The following is a 27205-nucleotide window of genomic DNA, read 5'->3' as shown; positions in this document are numbered from 1 at the left end:
TTGAGTTTTGACCTTGGAGCTCTTTCAGGTTGGAAACCCATACACTTTTTAAAATGTAAAATTACTATAATGTTTAAAATGTAAATCAGAGAGAAGTCAATGGCCCAAGTGTAAATTCCTTGGGATGACCTGTTTTGAGAGTGGCAAACCCAAAGTGCAACTGACAGCAGGTGGGGTAGCTTGTCTCCAAGATGCTGCCATCAATTCCTTCCCTCCCTGGACACAAAAGCCACCTCTCCTTTGAGAGTGGAATCTCTACCTCCCTTGCCCTTAAATCTAGGCTGGCCTTAGTGACTTGCTTGACCAATAGAACGTGGCAGAAGTGATATCTGGGGCTTTCAGATCTAGGTCATAAGAAGCTTTGCAGCTTCTCCTGGGCCCCCTGGAATGCTCACTCAGGAATGCTTGCTCTGTGGGAAGCCAGTCACCATGTAAGAAGTCTGACTACCCTGCTGGAGAAGCCCAAAGTGCAAGGAGGGGCTGTCAAGGATGAGATGCCAAGTAGAGAGGGACAGGCTAGGAAGCCTGGAGTTGCCAGACATGGGAGCGAAAAAGCCATCTTGGAAGTGTCTCCTCCAGCCCCATCTCCCCAGCTGACACCCTGTGGATCAGAGACAGATTGCTCAGCCATGCTCTTCCTGCATTTGAACAAAATCAAGTTGTGGTTTCCATCAACTACGTTTTGGGGTAGTCTTGAAACTGGTAAAGAGAAATTATTCTGACACTCGTGAAAAATAGCAAGAAAGAGTTGATTCAAGACTATTGCAATAGGGGAGAGAGACTGAACTCACCTCTGAATATAGCAGGGACAAGTGGGGATTTACAACCAACCAGCAAGATGGGGTAGTGGATGCAAAATCACTAAGAGGAACTTGGTTAGGAGTCAAGGTTGGTTTCGGGAGAGGAGCTTGCTTGGATATCAAGGGGAAGGGTTCTCAACAAACCGGCAGACTCGTTGGTAACATTGGACTTGACAGACCAAGGACAGGGCCAAGGTTGAATGCTAGTTGGCTGTGGAGCCAGACTCAAGTTTGGTGGAGGATGGAGTCCTTGTCTTGTGCAGTGATGGAGATCAACGAGCAGGAGTGAGGGTGGCCAGAAGGCATGGCAGGAGCCAGGTGGGCTTCCCTGGAGCCCTCCTGCGTCCTGGCTCAGGAGTGCCTAGAGGAGCTGGGCTCCTTCCCTCTGGGCCCAGGAGGACACTTTGTTCAAAAGACATTCATAATTTCAACACATTTCCGGGTTTTGAAGAAGGCTCAGGAAGAGGCGCTGGCAGTGATCAGGTGGGGAAGGACGGGGGCTCCTGAGGAGGAGCAGCTCAGGAATGGAGAAACACAGACGCCATTTTCTCTGCTTAACTGGGGGAAGGGGTGAATGTGGGAGCCTGCTACACACCCCGTATATTCCAAATACAGCTTTTATCCTGTGCCACAGCTACTGAGGGGAAACTCAAACCATTTTCTAAGTTTCCTGTACCCAGCATTTCTTTAAGTAGTGGCAATATGGATGGACTTCTGTACCTCCTAGTTATAAATTTCGTCTTTAATCATCACTCCCACAAAAAAGACTCACTATTGGTTTCAAGATAATCACAGAATAATGTGATGAATGGAGTCCAGGGCTATAGACATACTTTATGTGACATGAGGGCCGTGGCTTGCCTAATGAGTTCAATGACATATTTATGACCCTCATGTTTCACTTTCAACCCAAAGCCTAGAATATTTCATAAACATTATCTTATATCAAAGCCTGCGGAATCACTATTCTAGAAGTATTTTATCAGTCATATATTTTCTCTCTGAAATGCTCTCATGAAATCAGAGTTACGCGTGTAATAACACAGCACGCGTGCAATAGGGAAGCCGATGCGCAGCCGCAGAGCCGTTCTCCTGAGAGCGGCCCTGGAGAGGAGACATAGATTCTACTCTGGTTCATCGGCATCAGCATTGTGCACGCAGGAGATGAAGTCTGAAACAAATGTGAAAAGACCCGAGACCTTCGGGTCGGCCCAATTCTCCCCCTTGCCCTGGGGGCGCACGGTGAAGCCATTCACAGCGCCAGGAAAGGGAGAAAACAGACCCCGCCCCGCCCCCCACCCCCCCCACCCCGGATCCCGGGGAATAAGGACAGGGTGTCGGTGTTGGGTAGAGTGGCAGGGTTCACAGCGCTCCTCCGGGTCGCGCGCTCGCTCCCACGGTACAAACGAGGAAGGACAGCCTGCGAGGGGCCGCGGATCCGGATCAAGGTCGTGAGCTGTTATGTGGGAACCAGAGGGTCCTCCGGACAGAAACGAAGCAAACCTCCAAAGACTTCGTGTATGTAAGGCCTCCAGCCTTACGAGGAATTGTACCGCTTGGCGTCCCCTTCAGTCCTCACTATAGTCCTATGGATCATGTACAGCAAGAAGTAGTATTCTGGTTCGAGTTACGGAATGGGAAGCTCAGAAAGACCAGTCTCCCAGCTTAGAGCTGGTGCGAAGCCTCCGTCCCGGCCACACTGCGTGGCGCCCACTTCCCCGGAGCGTGAAGGGTCACCTGGTCGTGGGCGAGCTTGGCCATCCCGCTCTCCAGATGGGCGGCTTTCTGTCCTCCCTCCGGATCGCAGCAGGCATGGAGGGCAGCCTGAGCGAGCTCCCGGCGCAGCTGCCACCCTCTGACCCGAGCAGGCTGACTTCCCCAAAGTTGTTTTTTACCCCCTCCCCCTGACCTCAGCCTCCTCCTCTGTACAGTGAGGATGTAGGTCAATACAGGCACAGGTGCGCGCCCACAGCACACGCGCCCTCCGTCTGCAGTGAGGGTGTGGGAAGACGCTTTGCCGAACGGTGACACGTAACTCACCCAGAGCTTTTCCATGGGCGGACACGACGTGCCTTCTGTCACTCCACCCTTGCAACCGTGTGAGATAGGTGCTACGAAGCCCCCTCCCATGGAGGGAGAGGCTGAGGGGGGGCGAGGCCGCGCCCGAGGCCTGGGAGCCAGCAGGGTGCGCGGTGGCCCCGGGGCCGGAGCCTTCCTCCACCAGCCCTGCCTCGTGCCGCCGGCGGGTCTTGGCCAGCAGGCACCGCCCCGGCTGCTGCTTTTACCGTCCTCACCCTCCACACGGCCCGGAGATTCGGAGCGTGCCCCTGGCCAGGCCCCTCGGGGGCGGCCCCTCGAAAAACTTAGAACCAAACATGCTCCGACAGGCCCGGCGTTCAGCCTCTTGTCCGAGGATCTGCACCGTTATGGTCAGTATGTGAAATTATCTATTTTCTAGAAATGGCTTATCTAAGAGGCTCACACTTACTGCTGTCCACACCAGGGCACGCTCCTGGAGGAGAGCCTTTGAGAACGCTCATCTTTAATGAAACAGACTAAGGTTAAGATGTAATCAAGTTGGTAAAACCAATACAGTTTTGGGAGAAAAATTCCTAAAATGACTATTCCTTTGTAGAGCACAGGAAGTGATGAGCTGAGTCGTCTCCTGAAGTCGTGTTAGCTGTTTCCCCGCCCCTCCCTACGGTACCTGTGAGTCCCGGGTGGGAGAGAGGGAGCTGCGCAGTGTGAGGACCCGCCCCCGCCTTCCTGCCCACTTCCCCTCAGTGTGCCGCCAGCCCACCCTGGGCCAGCTGGCGTGCTGGTTACCGGAGGGGAGGATGAGGGAGAAACGTGAGCTTCCCACGTTTCTCAACTATCCCAACAAGCATGTATGTCCAGTGGAGGGCCCTGCTCTCAAGGTACGGGGTGCCTGAGAGCTTTTAGCAGGGGCACTTCTTGGAGGAAGTTCCCCGGGGTTGAGAGACGTGAGCTGAGCTCTGAATTCGCCTGGGCGGAAAGTGGCACCACGTGGGGAGGAGCTGGTGTCCGGAGGCTGAGGCAGGAAGTGGACAGGTGCTTGGGGCCAGGTGGCTGGAGCCTAGTGGACAAGGGACCATGGCAGGAGGCAGGGTAGGACAGAGAGCCAAGGGCCATGTCATCAAGGATATAGACTAGGCTGAGGATTTCAGACCTGATTGTCCTGAGAAAAATGGGAAATTACTGGAAGGTTGTAAGCAGGAGCGGGCCTTTACTCTCAGAGTCTGGCCCTTTAGAAGAGGAGGAATTGCTAGTGTGGCGGGTTGTGTGCAGCTCCCGCCGCCCGCTCCGGCTGCAGAAGCGCAGCCCATCCTGTAGGACCGCCAGGCCCTCTGCACAGGAAGACCAGGCCCCGTGGCCCGCCCCCAGCGCAGGTGAGCTCACCTAGAGGGGCCTGGGGACAGGTGGTGGCCAGGACAACCATCTGTGAGGAACAGGAGCTGTCACTCGACAAACCTACTGAGTGCCTCCTGCAGGTGGTGATGGAGTGACAGTTTCAACTAGGCCAAATGGAAAAGTTCCTTTTTTTTTTTTTTTTAAAGATTTTATTTTTTCCTTTTTCTCCCCAAAGCCCCCTGGTACATAGCTGTGTATTCTTTGTTGTGGGTTCTTCCCCAGTTGTGGCATGCGGGACGCTGCCTCAGCGTGGCCTGATGAGCAGTGCCATGTCTGCACCCAGGATTCGAACCAACGAAACACCAGGCCGCCCGCAGTGGAGCGTGAGAACTTAACCACTCGGCTACAGGGCCAGCCCCTGGAAGAGTTCCTTTTTTTAGCAACGGTTGGAAGATCTGTTTGGGGGCTTGAGTTGAGTTTGGTGTTTTTCCCGTTTGTCATTCGGATAATTGGACACCTTCCCCCCGCAGCCCCCGGTGCCTCCCCCCGGTGGGGACATGTGTAGGGGCACCAAGCAGAGCTTCTGGGGGAGACGAGGGGTGGCTCCTGTTCCTGCAGACCAACGGCCATTTCTGTTTGACAGAAAGAAGTGTCTGGGGCGTCAACATATGAAATGTAAGAGAAAACGGGCCTAGGCCGGTTTCCCCTCATGAAACATCCCTCTCCATGTGCACAATATGTTCTGGAAGGAAATGAAACAAAGCTGAGCCCAGCCTAACCCAGGTAGGGTGGAGCGTCAGAAAGTTTCACAGAGAAAGTCTTTACCCAGACGCTTTAGTATTTTGCTCTCTTTTGTTTTATTGAGATTATTAGACGAGTTTCTTTTAAGGCCCTTGGCTCATGAGTCTGAAGTGAAGGCTGCTTTGTTTCTCGCCAGGAACTTTCCATCCTGGATCCGTGTTTCTCCATGAGTAGGTTCCAGGGGGGGTATAACTGTCCCCACTTGTGCTCAGTTGAGGGGAATGTGGAGTGAAGCACTTCACAAACGCCGTCTTTGAGCACAGGGAGTGTCACAGTCCAGGCAGTGGTGAGGTGACACACGGGGTGTCACAGTCCAGGCAATGGTGAGGTGACACACGGGGTGTCACAGTCCAGGCAGTGGTGAGGTGATGCACGGGGTGTCACAGTCCAGGCAGTGGTGAGGTGACACATGGGGTGTCACAGTCCAGGCAGTGGTGAGGTGAACATAGTAAACCAGAGCACGTGATAATGCTTTGAGTGTGACGTCCAGCTATTGCAAAAAGTACGAAAAGCCAGTCTTTCCTCTTTTTGACAGTGTGCTTAGAGCACATCTCTCATGTCCATGTCTCAAGGATTCTGAGAGAACGCAAGAATCAGTCGGACTTCTGAATGACACCATTTCCTAAAATAATCCTGTAAGTGAAGCACACTTGAGCTCAGCGTCCAGTCTTTGATTTTGGCCTTGAATCAGCCAGCCAATTAGCTGCTGCAGATCCATCTCCTTGATTATTCAAAATGTAACCAGCGAATGCTTTGGCACAGTCACCCATTCTAGGAAAACCTGGCATCTGACATGGAAGTTGCATTTGCTTCCCTTGGAATACATCTGAAACGCTGGCACATGAAAGCTCACACATCTAGACAGCTCTTTTGGATAAATCATTTATGACACTGTTATGGTCACACTTGGCCTCATGTACCTTTATTATTTTTCAATTGTAAATGCCAAACACACAGCCACCACTATCCAGACATAGGCCCTCTCCCAGCTTCCGGGGCCTCAGCTCCCCACCAGGAGCACCCACAGCCGGAAGCCCCAGGGTCCGCGGGGCGGCTCTGCACTGGGGGCGCTGGCGGGAGAGCTTCAGGTTGTCTCCGAGGACAGGCTGTCTGTCTGAGAGGACCAAGTGGCATTGAGGGCTGGGCACGGACCTCTGCATCCCATTCCTACCAGGAAACAAATGGCCTGTGGTCCTTTCTCCTTTCTTCTTCTTCCCTTAAGCCGATGAACATCTTTTTAATCTGTCTTCCTCCACAGTTCACTCGTTTTCAATTAGTTTTTCCACGCTCTTTTCTAAGGCGTAAATTATTCAGAATAGAACTGTAGCACGTTAATGCCCTCTTGCTCATCCCTGAAACCACACAACCTGGCACCTAGTGCAGATTAAATATGCGTTCGGTGAATGAACTAATGAATGATTTCTTTACTGGCCACAGAGGCACACACCGTCCATTCCAGAACCGTTGCAATAATGTCATTCCTGAAGCGAGAAATGGAACATATTTCACCATCGGAAAAATGTTCTGATTGGTTTGGGATCAAAATTGAGAAGCGATTAATTGAAGGTGAAAGAACAATAAGTACTGAACAGTGACCTTCAGGAGCTCTTTTAGTGCTAAGAAAAGGTACTCATCTGGCTACTGTAGGCAAGGAGGCCTCATTAAAGGGATATGTGAGGAAATGAAGAAACGAGGGACGTGTCACACGGCAGGGCCTCCGGGGACACAGTGCCAGGCGTCTTTCTCATTGGCGACAGGGCCGCCTGGCCCCCTCGCGACAGGAACTGGCTGAGCTTCATTCTACCCTACAGCACCCAGGCGGTGGTGGCTCTGGGGCTCTGGTACTGACCCACCCGCCTTGACCAGGGACTGACTTCTGTCTCCAGTGGTCCTTCTGGCTGCCGATTCCTCCCTGCATTGTCTCTGGGCTCCTGATCGCCGTCTCTGCAGCGTGCCTCTGTCTTCCACTGTGTTCTGCCTTTCGCATCCACACTCCCCAAGAGGAGAATTGGATTAGTCCATTACAGTGGTGGAAATTAAATTAACCCCAAACCCAGAGCATGGATATCCAAACTAATTAAAACAAGCCACACTCTAACCTGCTGTGCTCATCGGGAACCAGTGGAAAACAGAAAGAGAAGTAACTTCTCTACAAGTTCACCTGCAAATCCAGAGGAAGCTGCCCTTTCTGCTTCCTTCGCATTCTCCTGTCCCCCTCCGCTCCGGCCGCCCTTTCCTTCTCCTTCCATCTGGATGCTCACGTGTTCTCTCGGTCGTGGCAGCAGCGCCATGTGCCGTCAGAGCTCTGACACCCTTGCACCGCTTCTGGCTGATTTCCACATCACGTCCCAGCCCCTCTGCCCGCTCCCGCTCTCTCCCGCACGTGCCCTAAACGACACCTGTCTTCACTACGCTGGGCCTGTCAGTCCTTCGCCACATCCCCCTCCCAGCCGAGCAAACTTCCGGCTGGGGAAGCCGGGGCGGAGAGTAAAGCCAGGCTGGCCATGTGGCCCAGTGGAGGGCCCGGGCAGCCCATCCCCAGGTGGGATGGAGGACCCTGCAGCCTGGGGCACACGAGTTGCTGGGCTCCCTGACGTGTTCCCGCTCTTTGATTCAGCCCGTTCAGGGACTTTCTGAGGGGCACGTGATGCAGAAACAAGTCTCTTAGAACTGGAGAATTCAGCTCGGCTCCGTCCCCCAAATCACTCGTGTGTGACTCTTTCATTTCAAGAAAGAAGGACTGGTGAGTGCTGTCTCAAGATTTGCCCTGGGCAGAGTCATGAAGTAGAAGCAGGTGGTATTCGTCTTTGGCACCTGCGGTGACGATGTGGGGGCCTACCAACAACCAGTCCGTCCTCTTCCCTTGTTAACCAAATTCCAATTTTGTTCTAAGATTGGTTGACTCAAGGAAGATGGAACCAGCTCTAGATTAGTCTAAGCCAATCACCATAATCCTATTACCCTTTGCTAGTGATTGGGTTTGGGCAGGAGGGGAGGGCGAGCATGTTCTTTTCTGGCCAATGAGATGTAAAGGAAGTCTGTTGGAGAATTTGGGGAAATATTTTCTGTTCTGATGAAAACAGAGATACATGAAGTGAATTTACTCTTTCCTTCCAGCCTTTGTATATTGTTGTGTGATGATGTGATGCTTGGAACTGTGGCAGCCATCTTGTGACCAAGAAGAGAAAAAAAAAAATCAAGAGAATGCAGAGAAGCCGACCTAGAGCCCTGATATCATCAAACCGCTGCCTTGATGTGGAACTTTCTACCTCTATACTTATTATATGTAATAATAAACCCCTATTGCTTAAGCCACTCTTAGTCAAGTATTCTGTTGCTTGCTACCAAAAGCTCCTTGATAAATGTGTCAGGCACCAACAAGCCTTAGGACCTTCCTGGAGAAGCCCACGGTGGTGGATTTTGTCTGGAGGAGCTTGTTGTATGCATGGCAGAGAGGAAGGGAGATAGGAGAAGATGAAACATCTTTTTGATAACCCTTAGCCAAGAAACAGTACTAGCCCCCAGGAAATGTCAGGATCTGCTTTGTTCACCCCCCATCCCAGATTGCTCCCTCAGTCAGGTGCACCTATTTGTCTTTCTCGGGAGAATTTGGAAAGGAAACAAATGAAGAGACCCCCAAAGTCAAGGAATGTCCTCTATCTTGGTGCTGGGGCATTGGGTTCAGATGAGATATGGTCTGCGTGGAAGCGGGAACCAGCCTGGAGCCATCTTAAAGGAGAGGCCACGGGCAGGGACCTTGGGGCAGGAGCAGAGAGTCTGTGTAGTGTGGGTGGGGGTGTGCTGGGAATCAGGAGCCTGGGCTGGCGGCAGGGGTGGGGTAGATGGCAAGTGGCCAGCGTGAGGGCGTGTTGCACTCATTCAGGGACCTCCCCAACAAAGGAGAGTCTCTAAAAGATAACATGAAATCCACCTCTACCCTGAAGAAAAGTCGGATCGAACACGCGCCAGGCCCAGAAAACACCAGCCCTGGATCCCAACTGGCCTGTCAGGTGAGTTGGCTCTGGTCCCCCTCCCAAGCAGGGGCCCACGCAGATGGAGGGGAGGAGGCCCCGTGAAGAAACGAGAGCCCCCCTTTTCCTCCTGGCCTTCAGCCCAAAGAAGAACCAGGCTGGAGGGAAACCTTAACGTTTTTGTAAAAATGTTAAAATGATTATGGAAATTTTCACATAGACACAAAAGTGGAAAGAATAGAGAAATGAAGCCCCATTTCTTCCTCCTTTCGTTTCAACAATGATCAGACTCTGCCTTTATGCGTTACCTGTGCTTCCCCAACACTGTTTTCCTGGTGTATTTTGAGGCAAATCCCAGACATTGCGTCACAGTACTGGTACGTAGCTCAGTGTGCGTCTCTGACAGATAAGGGCTTAAAAAAACACACATAACCACGGTGCTATTATCACATCCAGCCAAACTCAATACTATTCCCACAATATCTCACATTTAATAGGCAATCCATGTTCAATTTTCCCCTTGACTCAAAAATGAATTTTTTGGTTGATTGATTCTAGTCAGGATCCAAACAGGACCCTCGCCTTCCGCTTGTGTGATGGGTCTCAGGGCTCCATTTAGCTCCGGCTGGTTTTTAACCGCCACTGATGATCATTCTCAAGCTCCACCACTTCTTTACGGGGCTACAAAATTGTGATTTTCTAACGATATAATTACTTCAGTATTAATTAGCTGGGTTCTTCTGGATTAAGGAGAATTTCCCCCATCCACTGTTTGATTACTCTCAAGTGCAGTCTACGTGGGAAAGGCAGGCTAGATGCTCGATTCTTCCCCTTTATAGACCCGTCTTCAGAGTAACCTGCGAGTGTTCTTGCAACCTCTGAAGACAGCCAGTACGTTTGGGTTCATTTGTGTGTTTGATTTTGTTTATTTTCATGTTATTGTGAACCCACAAGTTTTGTATATTTGATTGCCGTGACCCTTCTTTCTGATGCTCAGATGGTCCCATTTTTGGTGAACTGGTAACCTGCAGATTGGGTCCTGTGTCATTTACAAAAGACTCAGTGGTCTTTGATGGTTTCCTTACCTTCAGGCTCAAAATGTCTTAGGTTCATCTCGTACATTTCATGCTCCAAATCTGACATCAGGCATTTCCCCAAGGAGCCCTGGTTCCTTTAGTTGGAAAATGGTATTTAGGAACTAAATCTGTGTGAAGAAGTGTTTAAAAACCTCTACTATTGCATGGAATTGGACATTTTTAATTACAGATAAATGAGACTTTACTAAAATTGACAGGAAGACCTGTTTTCTGAGGCTGATGGGAGTCATGGACCTGCCCTAACTCGTGCCTAGCTCTGGGCAATTGAATGAACATTTCTAGCCTCAGGGCCTTCTCATTTGTAAAATGGAAATAGCAGTACCTCGTCAGTGCCTGTGATGATTAAGTAAGAGAGTCCATGTATTAAGTTCTTATTCTAATACATGTTCACCAAATGGTGGTAATAGTGATCATTGTTGTCGTCGTCTCTGAAACCCAGAGGAGAGACTCATTCTCGGGGATATAGGAAAGTTACCCGGAGGATGGAGGTTTCAAAAATGATGGCCAGACGGGGCAGGCACGAACAGTCTCACAGTTGACCAAGGGCTGGTGATGTACTCACGCTGTTGCATAGACACACACGTGTGTGCACACACACAGTTCTGCAGCAGCACACCCCACAGTGTAGATGGAAGGTCATAACAAGAGAGTGCACCAGAAACGCTGATGTATGGGCCATTATTAATGGTAATTGCACTAACCACACACAAACCCAGCATCGGAGCTGCTACGATTGCCCTGAGAACTCGTGGATGGGCGGGCAGCCGTTTGGAATAATGAACACGTGAATGCATTGGGCGGTGAAAGAAAAGCAAGAGACGCCACACGTCTGGTCTCATTTAGAGAGCTGGTTGTGATTTCACCCACTGCTTTGTGTTGTGCTGCTGAACACAGCTGGTCAGGTGACTGACAATGGCACGGCAGAACACAGGGCTTCAGCTGACACAGCGAAGCCCGATTCCTGCCTTCAGTACGAGAGCCCACCAGGTGTGCAAAGTAGTTATCAGTGCTGGGAAGAACGACATAAAAAGAGCACGGCACGAGAGAAGGCATTGGGCCAAAAGGAAGAAATGTTTTCAGTTTCTGTCTAGTGAGATTTGGGCTCGTTTCTTACTAAGCACGATTGCAGCAAAGGCTCACATATTCGGCATTGTCACGGAACAGAGCCTGTCCTTTGTGGTGAATAATGAACGTTATTATTTTGGTGGTTAACTTTATGTATCATCTTGACTAGGCTAAGGGATGCCAGGTACTGGTAAAACACCATTCCCGAGTTCATCTGGGAGGGTGTTTCTGGAAGAGATTAGCGTTTGAATTGGTGGACTCAGTAAAGAGATTTGCTCTCGCCAATGTGGGTGGGCATCATACAATCAGCTGAGGCCCAAAATAGAACAAAAAGGTGGAGGAAGGGTGAATTTGCCATTTTTGTTTGAACTGAGACATCCATCTTCTCCTGCCCTCAGACATCGGCACTCCTGGTTCTCAGGCCTTTGGACTCAGACTGAATTAAACCACTGGCTTCCCAGGGTCCAGCTTGCAGATGGCAGAGGGTGAGACCTCGACTGCCATAACCACGTGAGCCAGTTCCTACAATAAATCTCCTTATCTATCTATCCATCCATCCATCCATCCATCCATCCTTCCATCCATCCATCCATCCTTCCATCCATCTATCCTGTTGTTTCTGTTTCTCTGGAGAACCTTGATTAGTACATTATTTTAAAAAAAGAGAGAGCATGGATGCCAAACAAGCTATACTTTCTCTACTCACACAATTTTTATCCTTTGATATACATGTCACAAATCATTTTTTAAAGAAAAACAGAAAAAAGTCTTTTAAAAATTATTTCTCTTCAGAATAGACCATCCGAGCACACTGGATGAGAGCTGGAGGCAGAATGCCCAGGGCGGCAGAGCTCGGATGCCGAAGTCTGGACCGTCCCTCGCCCCCACGCTCCTCACCACCTCACCTCAGGCAGGGCATTGGGTGTTTCTGTACATTTGACGCTGTTTCTCACCAGGACTTTTTCACTCCAGCTTCTAATGCTTCTGATAGCACTTAGGGGGGACAACTCAGGAGCCACGTCTCCAACTTAAGCTCCGTGAGCCTCCTACCCATCTAATTCTTGCCCATCCTGTGTATATATATACACATACACACACATGCACCCCATTATCTATCTATCTATATAATGCTATATATAGTGAGAGAGAGAAAGAGAGATTGATTTTAAGGAATTGGCTCATGTGATCCTGGGGGCTGATTCTTTGCTGCACCTCTCACCAAGAAGTAGAAGGAATTTCCCCTCCCCTTGAGTCTGTGCTGGCCTTAAAACTCAGTTGGCCAATAGAATGCAGTGGAAGTGGCACTGTGTCAGTTCTTGGGAGGACCCGGAGGCCTGACATTTGTGCTCCTGGAACCCAGCCACCATGCTGTAAGGAAGACCACGTGAACCTGTTGGAGAGAGCCCACATGGGGAGAGAAGCCTTGCAGGGGGTGTGAACTGTGAGTACCTGGCCCTCGGATGGAGCGTAAGTGTGAACTGTCCGTGGTGAGACATGCAGAAGACCCACCCAGTCAGCCCACAGAATCATGAGAAATATAGTGCTGTTTTCAGCTCTGATTTTTTGGGGTGATTTGTTACACAGCAATAAATCACTGAAACACATACACAGAACAAAAAACGGCCAGTGGCAACATTAAAGTAATTTATTCAGGAAAACATTCTGCCCTCATAAGAAAAGGAGAGTAAAGATTTGATGTAAGAAAATGACCCACTCAAGACTTACTTTGATGTAAACTATGCAAAGAATGGGGGACGGTCTAATGATCAGAGAAACAGTGATTTGGTGACAGAAAAGTTTCTGAATGCTGGAGAGAATCTCATCTTTGCCATCATTGGCTGTGAGACTTTGGGCCATAAATTTTCTAATTTGTAGCTTGGAAAGGACCCCTGAAGTTGTAGCTTTCAGGGCTGCTAAAGGAGAGCAGATTTTTGTGCAGGCAGAATGACTCGGGTGGCAATGTGGGGGAACATCTGAGACGAGTGCCCAGCCCACGGAGCCCCACGGGCCTGAGGGCAGTGGCAGCAGGGAGCTTTAGGGAGATAGCAGAGAAGAGCAAAGATGTTCCAACTGGATTTCATGCTCCTGGCGTGATGACTTTGGGAATCTGGAGCCCAAGTATAAAGAGCTCAGGAAGAAGGTAAGCCTAGGTCTGGTTATTGTCAGAGCCGCGGGAAACCCAGTCAACGCTGTGCCTTCCCGTGGAAGCCTGGGCCAACTGGCTACTTCCCTCCCATCCGCAAGAACTTAAATCCAGAGAGATGAAGGCAGGTGGGGAGTAAGTGAAGTCATCAGCTGCCTACAAGGAGAAGCTACACGTGTCCCCGTGATCCTAAATAAAAAATGCCCAGAAGCTTGCTAGTGCCATAGCCAAAGGGAGGACTTTGTAAAAGGCCCTTGCAGCAAGGACGAGAGAACCAGGAGGCACTCTGGCCTGCGAGCTGAGGGGCGTACTTCCTTCAGGACTGAGAGCACAGCAGAGGTGGGATCTACGTCCTGCTGCATTTCCTTAGCTGCCCTCTCTATGGAGATGCCAGGAGCAGCTGGTGATGGTGGTCTGGGGAGAGGCTGGTTGTGTGCCAGCAAATGTTGTGACGTTGTGGCAGTTAAGCTGGGGGGACTACATTTGGAACAGTGAAAATAAATATTATAATGTTACAATTTTAACATGTTATGTTTCCAAATGTTTTAATTTTTAAGTGTTTAAAATGTTATTTGATTTTAAAATGTTATCATTTTCATTTCATTTTATTTATGGTAATATTTATTGAATATCAGTTATTAATTTTTATGTAATCAAATAGACTTTATTTTTTAGAGCAGTTTTAGGTTCACAGTAAAAGTGAGTGGAAAATACAAAGATTTCCCGTATACCTCATGCCCTCACATACGTACAGCCTCCCCTGCTGTCAAAACCCTGCACCAGAGTGGTGCATTTGTTACGATCAATGAAGCTTTGCGGGGCCCCGCACTGACCCATCCTTATCATCCAAAGACCATAGTTTACATTAGGGATCACTTCTGGTGTTGTACATTCTATGGGTTCTGACAAATGTGTATTAAGATGTATTCATCATTATAGTATCACACAGAGTACTTTCACTGCCCAAAAGATCCTCTGGGCTTTGCCTATTCATCCCTTTCTCCCCATTAACTCCTGGCAACTGCTGATCTGTTTATTTTCTCCACAGTTTCGCCTCTTCCAGAATGTCATATAGTAGGAATCGTGCAGTATGTAGTCTTTGGCTTCTTTCATTTAGTCATATGCCTTTAAGTTTCCTCCATGTCTTTTCATGGCTTGGTAATTCATTTCTTTTTATTGTTTAATAATATTCCATTTTCTGGATGTACCACAGTTTCTTTGTCCATTCACCTACTGAAGGACATCTTGGTTGCTTCCAAGTTTTGGCAATTATGAAGAAAGCTCCTATAAACAAACATACGCAGGTTTTGTGTGGATATCAATTTTCAGTTCATTTGGGTAAATACCAAGGAGTGTGATTGCCAGATCGTATGGTAAGACTATGTTCAGTTTTGTAAGAAACTGCCAAACTGTGTTCCAAAGGGCTGTACCATTTTGCATTCCCACCAGCAATGAATGAGAGCTCCTGCTGCTCCACATCCTTGCCAGCATCTGGTGCTGTCAGTGTTGGATTTTGGCCATTCTAAGAGGTGTGTAGTGGTATCTCACTGTTGTTTTAATTTACAATTCCTTCGTGACATGATATGGAGCACCTTTTCACATGCTTATTTGCCATTTGTATGTCTTCTTTGGTGAGATGTCTGTTCAGCTCTTTTGCCCATTTTTTAATCTAGTTGTTCCTTTCCTTATTGCTGTGTTTTAAGAATTCTTTGTATATTTTGTATAACAGTTCTTTATCAAATAGATCTTTTGCAAATATTTTTCTCCAGTCTGTGGCTTGTCTTCTCATTCTCTTGATGTGTCTTTTGCAGAGCAGAAGTTTTTAATTTCAATGAAGTCCAGCTTATCAATTATTTCTTTCATGGGTCGTGTCTTTGGTGTTGAATCGAAAAGATCATTGCCATACCCAAGGTTACCTAAACTTTCTCTTATGTTGTCTTTTAAGAGGTTTATAGTTTTGCATTTTATGCTTAAGTCCATGATCCATTTTGAGTTACTTTTGTGAAGGGTGTAAGGTCTGGATTCATTTTTTTGCATGGGCATGTCCAGTTGTACCAGCACCATTTATTTTGAAAGACTATCTTTGCTTCATTGTATTGCCTTTACTCCTTTGTCAAAGATCAGTTGACTGTAATTATGTGAGTCTGTTTCTAGGCTCTCTATTCTGTTCCATTGATTTGTTTGTCTCTCCTCCTTCCCGCCAATACCACACTGTCTTGATTACTTGTAGTTTTATAGCGAGTCTCAAAGTCAGGGAATGTCAAGCCTCTGACTTTGTTCTCCTCCTTTAATATTGTTTGGCTGGGGCTGGCCCCATGGCCAGCTGGTTAAGTTTGTACTTTCTGCTTTGCTGGCCCGGGGTTCGCAAGTTGGGATCCTGGGCGCGGACCTCCGCACTGCTCATCAGCCATGCTGAGGCAGCATCCCACATAGAAGAACTAGAATGACTTACAACTAGGATATACAACTATGTACTGGGGCTTTGGGGAAAAAAAAAAAAAGAGGAACAGTGGCAATAGATGTTAGGTCAGGGCAAATCTTTAAAAAAAAAAAGGTAGAAAAAAAATTATGTTGGCTGTTCTGAGTTTTTTGCCTCTCCATATAAACATTAGAATCAGTTTGTCAATATCCACAAGATGACTTACTGGGATTTTGATTGGGATTGCGTTGAATCTACAGATCAATTCGAGAAGAACTGACATCTAGACAATGTATCTTCCTATCCATGAATATGGAATATCTCTCCGTTGATTTAGTTTTTTGATTCTTTCATCAGAGTTTTGTATTTTTCCTCATATAGATCTTGTACATATTTCATTAGATTTATACCTAGGTTTTTCATTTTTGGAGATGTAATGTAAATGGTATTGTGAATAACACTTGTTCATTGCTGATATATAGGAAAGTGTTGACTTTTGTATATTAACCTTGTATCCTGCAACCTTGCTATAATTGCTTATTAGTTGTGGGAGGTTTTTGGTTGATTCTTTCAGATTTTCTATATAGATGATCATGTCATCTGTGAACAAAGACAGTTTTATTTCTTCCTTCCAAATCGGTGTACTTTTTTACTTCCTTTACTTGTCTTACTGAATTAAGTGGACCCTCCAGTACAACGTTGGAAAGAAGTAGTGAGAGGGGACATCCTTGCCTTGTTCCCGATCTTAGCAAGAAAGCTTCTAATTTCTCACCTGTAAGGATGATGTTAGCTGTAGGCACTTTGTAGATGTTCTTTATCAAACTGAGGAAGTTCTCCTTTATTCCCAGTTTGCTGACAGTTTTAATTGTGAATGGGTATTGATATATTTTTAATTAATATCACATGATTTTTCTAGTACTTTTATGGTTTTATCTGTTTTTAAAAAGGACATTTGGCTTTATTTGCTTTGGTATAAATCGCCTAATAGTCTTTTTCTTTTGTTAACTAGAAACTGAAAGGATTTTCAATATGAAGAAGAAGGAGAGACCAAGGATGAGACAAACGGAGAGAGAGGCAAAGGAGGAGAGAAAGGAGGACCGTCGGTGGGAAGAGAAGAGGTAGAGTATTTGAGAGAAAGGAGGAATACAGAGAAATGGCGATTGGTTAGAGGGGCAGTGTGAAATGAACGGAAGAGCACTGGATTGGCATTTCACTGGGGCACCACAATAGCAGAATGTGGCACAAAGATTTGGGTTCCAGGGTTGGAGGTATTTGATCATCCGTGGGTGGCGGGAAGGGCACTGGTTTTGGGATGGTCCCATGGTCCTTCCGCTGCTGGGAGCCAGAGCTGGGGAGCAGCTCCTCCTGACCCTCTGACATACACAGACCCCTTTCAGGTAGAAATGTGACGACTATTCTCCTTCCTGTGTCCTTCCCCCAGACACCCATCCTGAGGCGGATCCACAGCAGACGTGGGTGACAGGCTGTGTGGGCCTCATGGAGGGCAGGCTGGCCACTGCTGGACCAGGGTCCTGGAAAAGATCGCTTCAGATAGTCAGGCACAGGGAAGGGTAAAGAAGGCACGACCCACCAGGAGCTCCCTCTTCCTCTGCAGCCTGGCCCTGCTTCATCTTCCAGGGCTGCCTCCAGAGCCCCTCTTTCCACAGGGAGAGATGCTCTCGCAGTTGGAAGGGGCTTTCCATCTCACCCACCCCAAACCCTCTTAGCCTTTATGGCCACCTCAAGAGCACTCACCTTCCCAGGTCCTCCCCCACCCAGGGTCAAATGGCTCCTTCCTTGGCTCTCCCTTTTAAGATGGCACCCCCCCTTACCCAGCACCCCTTTTTCTCTTCCTTCGTTTCTTGGTTTTTTCACATGGCACATTTCAGATTCTGACAGGCTCTATGTCCTCCTTATTTATTTGCTCGTGGTCAGTCTCCTCACCCAGAATGGAAGCTCCACAGAGGCAGGCAGGACTTTCTGTCTCCTTGCTGCTGCTCCATGCCCAGCACCTACAGCAGCGTCTTGCTCTTAGTAGCTTTCCATAAATGTTTGTTGACTGAACAAATGGATGAATGTGGGGTACTTCTACTTGTCAATTAATTCAGTCAGCCTTGTATGAATTTTTTAAATTATATTTGTTTCCTTTACCAGATTGTACAATTTAAGGGTGGAGATCTTACCTAATCTGAACTATGTTCATTCATTCATTAAATATTTATTGAGTGGCTGCCATGTGCTTTCAGGGCACTTTGTAAGGCGTAAAAGACACAGACAGATTTGACCCATATTCTCATGAAATCTGCAGCTCAGCCATGAATATAGATAACTAAATAAGGAATAAAAATTAAATGGGATGCTTATTTCACTAGGCAATTCACTTTTCTGCAGAATAAGATAGTGCCCGACACTCAGTTTTTATTGAGTGAAATAGTCCTTCAATGCAAACGATGATATTGATGTCATATTCCTACTGAGAGAGTATAGAGAAATTAATTTCATGCTTGTTTTCACAACTGTTCCCATTCCAACCTATAAAATTAAAATAGAAGTAAAAACAGTATAGTGACACACTTAACCCGAGCCAATACAAATCTTAAATTAGCTTAAGTATTAACACGACTTGGGCATCTGTGGTCGCCCAGAGGAACCTGTTAGATGTCAACTGCCCAACAACAAGTACTGCCTCTTGCCTCAGCAAATGACTCAATGACAGTGAAGTGCTATGTCCCCCTCTGAAATCGGACCCCGTTCATCTACCCAATTCAACTGCCTTCTCCTCTTCTCTCCCTGGAATCTCCTCTGTTGAGGGTTTCCAAACCTTGTGTGGAGCGCTCCCTATCTGGACTATTGTGAGATCGTGGTGCCAGCACAGGGCATGCCACTGTTGCGAGCTCAGCTGGTGCCATTTCCCTCCTTCGCGGGGCCCCGCCCAGCCTCGGGCTGAACATCTGTGGTTGACAATGAGTCTGATTTCACATTTTGGCTCTGCCATAGGCATTGTCACGAGAACTGAATACATGCCCAAAGGATTATAAACAAGGGTTGTTCAGCAACAAATACCAAAATGAAAACAAAAGGAAAGAAAAGCTTTTTGTCTTTCTATGTTCTTTCTGTTCCCCAGGATTCCTGCATAGGGCTTCATGAAAACCTTGAGTTCTGTCCACCATGTTGGTTTCCGCCTACATGCTCAAAGGCTTCTCCGGAGAGAGACAGCAGCATCTGTCTGGGGGCTTCTGGAAGGTCTTCCCCTGAGCCTGTCTTTCCCTAAGTCAGACTGTATTCACCTTGGAGTCCTTAGAGACTCACAACGCTCGGGACATGAGTCTTGAGCAGATTGCTTACCTAGGTGACTCATTTGGGCTCCGAGGCCATGGGGTGCGCAGGAGCATGTGTTTGTATAGAGTGTCCACAAACAGGGGTGCATGTATTTTTTTTCAAAATACGCAGTGATACTACTTCCTTTTCTATCAGCAGAGTGACCTACTCATCCTGGTCTGCCAGGGATTTTCCTGATTTTAGAACTGAAAGTCACACATCTCTGGAAACCCCTCAGTCTCAGGCAGACCGGGATGGATGGTCACTCTGTGTAAAGGACATTTGGAAAAGGTCTGTATGTTCTCTGAGGGCAGGGTCTGTGTTGTACTGATCATCATATCTCCTGAATGGAGCATCCAGCCTTGCACTTAGCAAACGTGTGCTTACAATGGTTTGAGAGGGTTCTCTCCTTTCCTGGTGCAGATGGAATGTGCTGGCATCCACCCTGTCTCAGCGTTACTCTGAGATGGAAAGCTTGCATGTCATACTTAGCTGAGCTGGAGCTAAGTCGGATGGTGTAGGACAGAGCCTGTCCTTCATAAAAGAATCTGAGGTACGCCTGGAGATCTGGAACCTCCGGGCTCAGATCCTCCGCTTGCCAGCTGGGCACCCCGAGTAAACGCAGAGCCAGTTCATGCCACGATTTCCTCATTTCTAGCAGTGGGAGTCCCTACCTCGTGACTGGGGATTAAATGACAATGTATACAAAGCACTCAGCTAGCGCCTGACCCGTACAGAGTAAGCAGTCAAACAACATTACCTCTGATTGTTATTATTATTAACCAGTTGGGCTATTTGTAAATGGTTCCTTTATTTTCTAACAATTTTTAGAAATTAAACTACATGAGTGAAAAACAAAGCCCTCTAAAGAGAGGAATGGATGACACTTGAAGAGAACCTAATATTTGTAAATCAATCAATAAACTGCAAAGGGGAAAGAATGACTTCACCTCAATAATTTGAAAAGAAGTTGAAATTATTTCATAAAGAACAATCTCGATTGGCAGGAAGATGGATGGATGAAATAGAATGATTCCTTTACTCTCTGGATTTTATAGGCTTTCCTAACATTATAAAGATGTATGTGTCTCAGGGAAATAATTTGATATAGTTTAAAGGTTAATTAGTGAATTTTCCCAGTTTATAGAATGCAAGGCCAAAGGAAAGAAACGGCTTGGTCTCTATTTCACTAACTTCAACCCGCCTCAGAAGACATCTGTGTATGGCGACATTTATTATTCAAAAGTGTTCTTTAAAACAAGAAAAAATTGAGGATCATACAGGATCTTTCAGGACTAAGGGACTTATTTGGGCACCGCTTGTTTACAGTAGTCAGTAAAAGGTGGTAAAATGGGAGCGCCATTGATTTATTTTAAAGGCACGACAATTTTGCCTCATCTCAAACATTCAATTTGGCCAAGGAAAATCAGTTCATTCCCTGAAATTTCAAAAAAACTATATAAAGACGTTGCCTGGCTCATATGTCACAAAAAAGGACACATATGCCACAAAGTCACAATTACCTATTTATTCTGGGATTATACATAGGACTGGACCAAGAACAGATAAAAATGATCTGACTTCATTAGCTTAATTAGGGAGCTCCAAATTAGATTTTCGCAGCTAAATTCTTCAGCCACGCAGGGTGAGCAGCTGTTGCCCGGCGCAGCCTCAGAGGTAGAGGTCCCCCTGCGTCTGGCGAGCCCCTGGCCCTCCCAAAGCGACCTCAGTGAGCGCCTGTGCGGGAAGCCCATGGGGCCACATCCTGCAGTCCTGGCCTGCTTTGACCTAAAGAGCCACGTCAGACATTGTTTCCAGGAGGCACCCCACTGACCTTTTCTGTTATTTACTGGGACGTGTGTCTAGTTCTCCGGCTACATAATCTGTGGGGCCCAGTTCAAAATAAAAACGCAGGGTTCCCTGTTCAAAAAGTATTAACAATTTTAAGACACAACAGCAGGACATCAGCCCAGCATGGGCCCTGTGCCACCGGACATGCCATGAAGATGGCTCTGCTTTGCAGTCTGAACCGTTCTCGTACTCACCATCCAAGCTGCGGTTCTCTCTCTGTCTCCTCTCAGGTTCTACCACACCCTTCTACTCAGGAAGCATGACTGAGTCCACAGGAAGTGTTTTGTACACAATGCATACACGATTGGATTATTTACCAGGTGAGCACCTTTTTGTTTATCTTGATATACATAAACACAGCATGATATAATCTCTAGAAGTAGTATTCATGAAAGAAAATGCACTATCACCAATGAAAAGACACCAAAAGGTACACTAGCCTAGGATTTAAATACCACTGAATGGCTTTGCGATAGCCACGAAGACATAAATACTGTTTATAAAGTTCTAGAAGCCTAAAAAGACAGAGTTATCATCTGATTTTAAAAGCTTGGAGACTAGTGGGCTCATGAACCAAATTCTATGACAGAAACTTTGTCAAAGATTTTTCTCAGCAACAGTTATTTCTGTTACTTGGGCATCAATAGTGTCCAATGCAGTAGAGACAGAACACCCAGACAAGCAAGCCAGAAGGTCAGTTGGAGCGTTCTGGAGCCAGCTATGTGTCAGGGTGCCATCAAGTGCCAAACAAGTTAAAGGTTGATAAAGCAAAAATATCAGTCAACTCTCTTGATAATTTCTATGCTTAACCTCTCTCCTTCTGGCTCCCTCACTGTGGGTTTTCTCCTGCTTTCCTCTCTGCTGCTACATTATCCTCTCTTGGCAATTTCATTATCTCCAAGAAGATAGGTCAGAGAGATATCCCAACCCTGGTTCTCCTGGGCGTTAGCCATGCATCTCCCTGGGCCTGCACCCTTGTGTGCCAGATACACCTGAAATTCAGTTAGAAACAAATAGCAGCTCCCCGTTCCTAGCCATGAAACCTCAGCACCTGGTAACTCCCTCCTGTCTCTTCCCCTTGCTCTATACATTCAACTGGATAATGACAATGTGGCTCGCACCGGCAAGGTTTCCCTAATCTAGTTTTGTTTCCTGTCTAGTGCCTGATCTGCAAGGCCCAGTTTTGCCCCTTTAATCACCTGCAGCAGACAGAGTCATCTCTCCTGAGCTCCAATGCTCTCCTGCTCAAAAGCCTTCACTATTTACCTCAAACCACGGAATACATTCTGTCATTTGTATTTATAGCTTCCTTAAACTAATCTACCTTCCAGCTTTCTCTTCCAGTAGCTACTCCTTTATGTGGAGCATACCTCCAGCCCAAAACACCACTCACCACTCACCACTCTTGAGCACACCTGATGCTTCCCATGCCTGGCCTATTCCCGTCCCATTTGCCATTGCTGAGCCTAGAAAGGCCTCTTCCCCATGTATGCTCGCCAACACCCTCATTCTTCACGGTTCCATACAGCCAGGCCTGCTCTACGGGGCTGAAGCTCTCCTAGATTGTCCCAGGCAGTGGTCCTTTTCTCCTTTGGAGGGTCTGAATTCCTCTGTGTTGTACTTCTCAGATGGCACTTGTCACATCTGGTCATATGCAGAATTTTCTGTTCTAGATTTTATAAGCAGCTTGAGGATAGGCCTTGTGTCTTATTTTCCTATACTGAGCTCGGTAAATTACTGATTAAGTACTAGTGATTAGATGTAGAAGTAGCTATTAGAGTAGCTATCATGGACGTCACATGCAGCTTTACGACGTTTAGTGTTTAACTTAGGAGGGATGGTCATTAACCATGAGGTCCAAGAACTCAGTCTGTTAGCACCTGTCATCACCTCTTACCGCCTCTCTTGCCGCCACCTTAGTCCAAATCACCACCAGCCCTCCCTGGATTACTGAAATTGCCTCCTCTCTGGCCTCCCCAGGTCCACCTTATCCCCCAAATCTAACCTCCACACGACAGCCAGGCAATATTCTCATGTCAGTTCTCATCACCCCCTTGTTTAGAACCTTCCAGACTTTCTACAGGAAGGGCTTAGAGTCATAATCTGATTGGAAAGGAAGACTGGGACAATTGTCTTTTTTTTTTTAAAGATTGGCACCTGAGCTAAGATCTGTTGACAAACTTTTTTTCTTCTTCTTCTCCCCAAAGCCCCCCAGTACCTAGTTGTATATTCTAGTTGCAGGTCCTTCTATTTCCGCTGTGTGGGATGCCGCCTCAGCATGGCTTGAGGAGCAGTGCTAGGTCCATGCCCAGGATCCAAACCGGGGAAACCCTGGGCCACCAAATCAGAGCACATGAACTTAACCACTTGGCCACGGGGCTGGCCCCTAGGACAATTGTCTTGATGCTGGATTTGCACACCAAGAACACTGCTTTTTAATCAGAGTATAAAAAATTGAGGTTGCTTTGGGATTGCTGATGGAGAAAGCCAAAAGTATTCCCCAAACCAAACGGCTGCCAGTACCTGGTTCCCAGGTGCAGTGTGTTTAAGTGGGAAGAATCTGAGAGGACGTGGACACACCTGCACATCTGGGTGCTGCCTTGGTTTGGAATCTACCAGAGGGTTCTTTCTTGGGCTCCCTTCCTCTTCCTTCTTTTGCATTTGTTGCCCTCTTAACTCAGATTCCCTCACCTTCCTCCCTCTTCCTTCCCGGGGCTGCCTGTCTCAGTGGATCCACGGCCCCTTGCTTTCCGAGTGTTCCCTCAGTCTCTATTGGGCCAGGGAATTCTTGCTTGGCTTTCTGGGGCGTGGCTGCCGCCTGAGAGGGAGAGTGGGGCAAACAGAAAGGAGCGCAGGAGTTCTAGGCATGAAGTGAGAGACTGGAGGGGTCACACTCTGTAAGCACAATGTTTCCCACACGAAGAGGCCATTCCATGCAGCCGGAACGACAGAGCAATATCATTTTCACAGGTGCAAGAAGAAACGCTTCTCGGCTTACACAAAGAACCAACCCCTCGTAACGATTTAAAGAAATGAAAGAACTGTGTTAGCACACACCACCCACAGGAAATTCCAAGCGCTGTATTACCAGGGAAAAACATTTTCTTCCAGTGCTTCATTTGTCAGAGGGAGGAAAGGAAGAGAGCTTTTCAAGTCCTCCCCACCTACAGCTCTGTCTATCCTGACGTGAGCTCTGAATGGTGGTTGTGCTTCTGAGGCATCCAAGACAGTAAGACCGGTGTGTGGCTCCAAGGCATTTCTGTGGAAATTCAGGGAAATCCCTTCAGAGTGAAATATTAGTGGCCTTTCCCTCTCCCCACGCGTCCTCACGTCTCCTCCTGAAACAGGCCTGTTGTTGACATCTTGGGCAACGGTTTTGGATTTGTTGGAGGCTGAATGTTCAGCAAAAGTAGTAAGACCAGAGCTTGCCCTGGTTAGCTCTCTTAGTTTTGCTAGGCTGAGAAAAGAAGGGAGCCCATCTACTCCTTTATACACCGCATTCGGCCATCCAGCCCTGGGAGGTACGCTGCAGCCTGCGCGCCTGCCCGGGGACCAGCAGGTGCATCGCGTGTTCGCAGCGACAAGTCCCGTCTGTCCAACGGCCGGGTGGCTGCATGTCCTCCCAGAAATCCTGCCGAGGCGTCAAGTGTCCCGAGGCAGTCTGGCAACACCATAAGGAGAAGTCAGATAACTAGATCTGCCTTTGACAAACACTTCAACTGTCAGGCTTTCACTTGGAGGCCGGTGGGATCAGCGCAAGGCAAGGACGGCAACTGGGAGCGCCCTCTGCGCGCGGTGCGGGGGCGGGCGAACAATAGCCACTGTTCTCGTCCCGCACTGGCTTTTTCTTGACTTTTTAATTTTCCAAATGGCAATACTATTCTCCCAAGTACCTGGCCTCCAAATATTTTCATTACCTCTGGAAAATATAGCAATGTACGTATAGGAGAACAAAAGTCACCCAGAGTCCTATTAGCAGAGATGGCCGCTGCTACTGCCTGATTAAACTTCCTCTTTGAGGCACATTGTTTTACATGGTTGAGACTATACTGGGTACCATTTTAAGGTTATATCTTGCTGTTTCCCTGCTTAGCTCATGTTATCACAAGCATTTTCCCATGTCACGAAAAATAATTCATAAAATAATGTGAGGGAAAAATGTATATTATTAGCAACTGATGCAAGGATTCCTTTTAGGGAAAAACTTGCCTTTTTTGAGACAAAAGCTCTGGGGAGAATCTTGGGGAATAATTTGTCCGTTGTTGCAGGGAGTTGAGAGAGCAAGCGGGTGAGAGGGAGACCGAGCCGGGCTGCGTAAACTGTGCCCCTTGCTGAGCCTCAGGACGACAGTAAATCACAAATCAGGACCTGCTTGGGGAAGCAGAAGCTGAATTTAGGCAGCCCCGGACACGGCACACGCAGAAAAATCACTTGGAAAGAAGGAGGCTCTGAGTCATCTACAAAATTAGTGGGAAAGCATTGCATTTTCAGAGGCTGTGGAGTGGAGAACCAGGGCGGGGCAATCAGATATCTGAGAGACCAAGGGAAGGGCCTCTGCCTTCCCCAAGCTGATGATCAGGTTTACGTTCACAAAAACCCTTTTGAGCGTTACCTAGTGTTCCATTCAATGGCAGGATCATTTATATAACACTATGGAAAACGTTGTGTTTAGATTCTTTCCTTGGACTTTGAAAGCCTTAGGTCAAATGGTACAAGTGTTTTAAACTCCCACTGGTTCTCCTCAAGACTGCGCAAACGGGCAGCGCCGGGAGAGCCAGACCCTGCCGCCTCGCCCGCACTCCCCTGCTGGTCAGGATCCACTCCACACGCCACTGCCTCCAAGGAGCTTTTCTTCTGCTCCAATAGAAACAGTTTGTCTTATGAACCTTATAAGAGTTCACTTTCACTCCCCTAAAGGCAGTAATTGTACTCTGTTTTATGTTATTGATATTAGCATACACAACTCCCTCTTGAACTATACTGTAAGCAGCTTGAAGCCAGACTCTGCTGCGCCGTAACTAATGAAGCGGGCAGGAGCCCACATTTCTTTTCTATTATTATTATTTTTTTAAGGATTGGCACCTGGGCTAACAACTGTTGCCAATCTTTTTTTTTTTTTTCTGCTTTATCTCCCCAAACCCCCCCTGTACACAGTTGTATATCTTAGTTGCAGGTCCTTCTAGTTGTGGGATGTCCACATTTCTTGAAAAGAATGAGCAGCACCCACCACTCTAACTTTGTCTCTGGTGCAGATTCACAAGAGGGTCAGGTGGTAAGAGGTGTGGCAGTTAATTCGATGACTGCACCACTGAGGTTGTCTCTGGAGACGAGGAGAAGTGCTGGTGAACGGTGCTGTGGTGTTCAGAAATGGCAGAAGGTGGGTGAGGAGGGGCGAGATTCCGGCGTGGCGTGCTCATGGGATGATTCGGGAAGGGGACGTTGTTGTGATTACCAGGAATCAAGAGGGGCTCAATAAGAAAGTTCAGGTGGACTAATCTCTTTTGCTGCCAGTGTCATGGTTGTGGAACATCAGGGGAAGGCAAAAAGCAGGGAGTTTCCAGAACCTGAGCAAAGTGCTGGCAATGGCTCTTCGGACACTCCTGAGACAAGGTGTAAAAAGGCAGGTTGGATGCAAAGAAAGACAAGTGGGTGAATCCAGAACTGCCTGAACAACTCTGCCCTATCAGTTTTCACAGTTGCAGATCAATGGCTAGATTTTCATGTGGAGAGAGGGCTTTTTAGTGGTGTTCCTGGGAGCTGTCTTCTTGTCTCTGACTGAGCCAATAGTTTTATCAGTGACTTGGAAGGATATGTACAAGGAGGAGGTAAGACATGAGTCAAACGTACATTTGACTGAAAGCTGGGAAGGGGTGTGAATACAGTGGATGACAGAATCAGGATCTAGAAAGGCTCAATGAATCAGAATACCAGGCCAAATTTCATAAAGTAGAATTTAACTTGGGTCCCTCAAAACAATTCCCAAGTACAGAGTGGGGGGCGTTGAATTTCAGGTGATAGAATTTCTATGTGATGCTGTGTGGCAGTCAGAAATTCCTATATGATTCAATATCCATATCTAGAAGACAGGAGATGATGGTCCTTCTGCTCTGTGCCAGCCTAGGCACACCCTGGAGTATGACATTAAGTTCTGGGCACGTCAGAGGAGAAGGACAGGTGATTCCACATTTCATAAAGAACAAGAAGCCTAACCTGAAAAACAGAAGACTCAGAGAGACTTGAGACGCAGTGTCAAGTATCTGGAGAGGTGTCATTTGGAAGTGTGTATGAGCTTATTTTCTAGAGAGGCAGTATGGTGTTGTGGTTTGGGTAGATGGTGTTTCCCCAGATGGCCATAACAATCTCTCCCT

At 47.5% G+C, this 27205-nt stretch overlaps 1 protein-coding gene across 4 annotated transcripts in view; it reads left to right on the top strand.

Moving 5' to 3' along the window:
* The window catches only part of MTMR6 (myotubularin related protein 6), a 93709-nt gene extending 68849 nt beyond the window's left edge, over positions 1–24860 (top strand). The window contains exons 16-18 of one of the 4 annotated variants that reach the window (XR_011427912.1): positions 16678–16786; positions 21068–21157; positions 23808–24860. Coding sequence is in view for 1 of the 4 variants with exons in the window: in XM_070240106.1 (XP_070096207.1) it covers positions 8091–8148 (58 nt within the window). In the remaining 3 variants the exon portion in view is untranslated. Of the gene's footprint in view, positions 1–8090; positions 8289–16677; positions 16787–21067; positions 21158–23807 lie in introns of those variants that run through there. The other 3 variants (XM_070240106.1, XM_070240110.1, XM_070240113.1) reach the window with 3 other exon arrangements.
* The last annotated feature ends 2345 nt before the right edge of the window (positions 24861–27205 follow it).

The sequence above is a fragment of the Equus caballus genome, chromosome 17 (genome assembly GCF_041296265.1).
Source record: "Equus caballus isolate H_3958 breed thoroughbred chromosome 17, TB-T2T, whole genome shotgun sequence".
NCBI lineage: Eukaryota > Metazoa > Chordata > Mammalia > Perissodactyla > Equidae > Equus > Equus caballus.
Note: the sequence above shows the minus strand (reverse complement) of the source record. Positions and strands in the feature narration are given on the sequence as shown.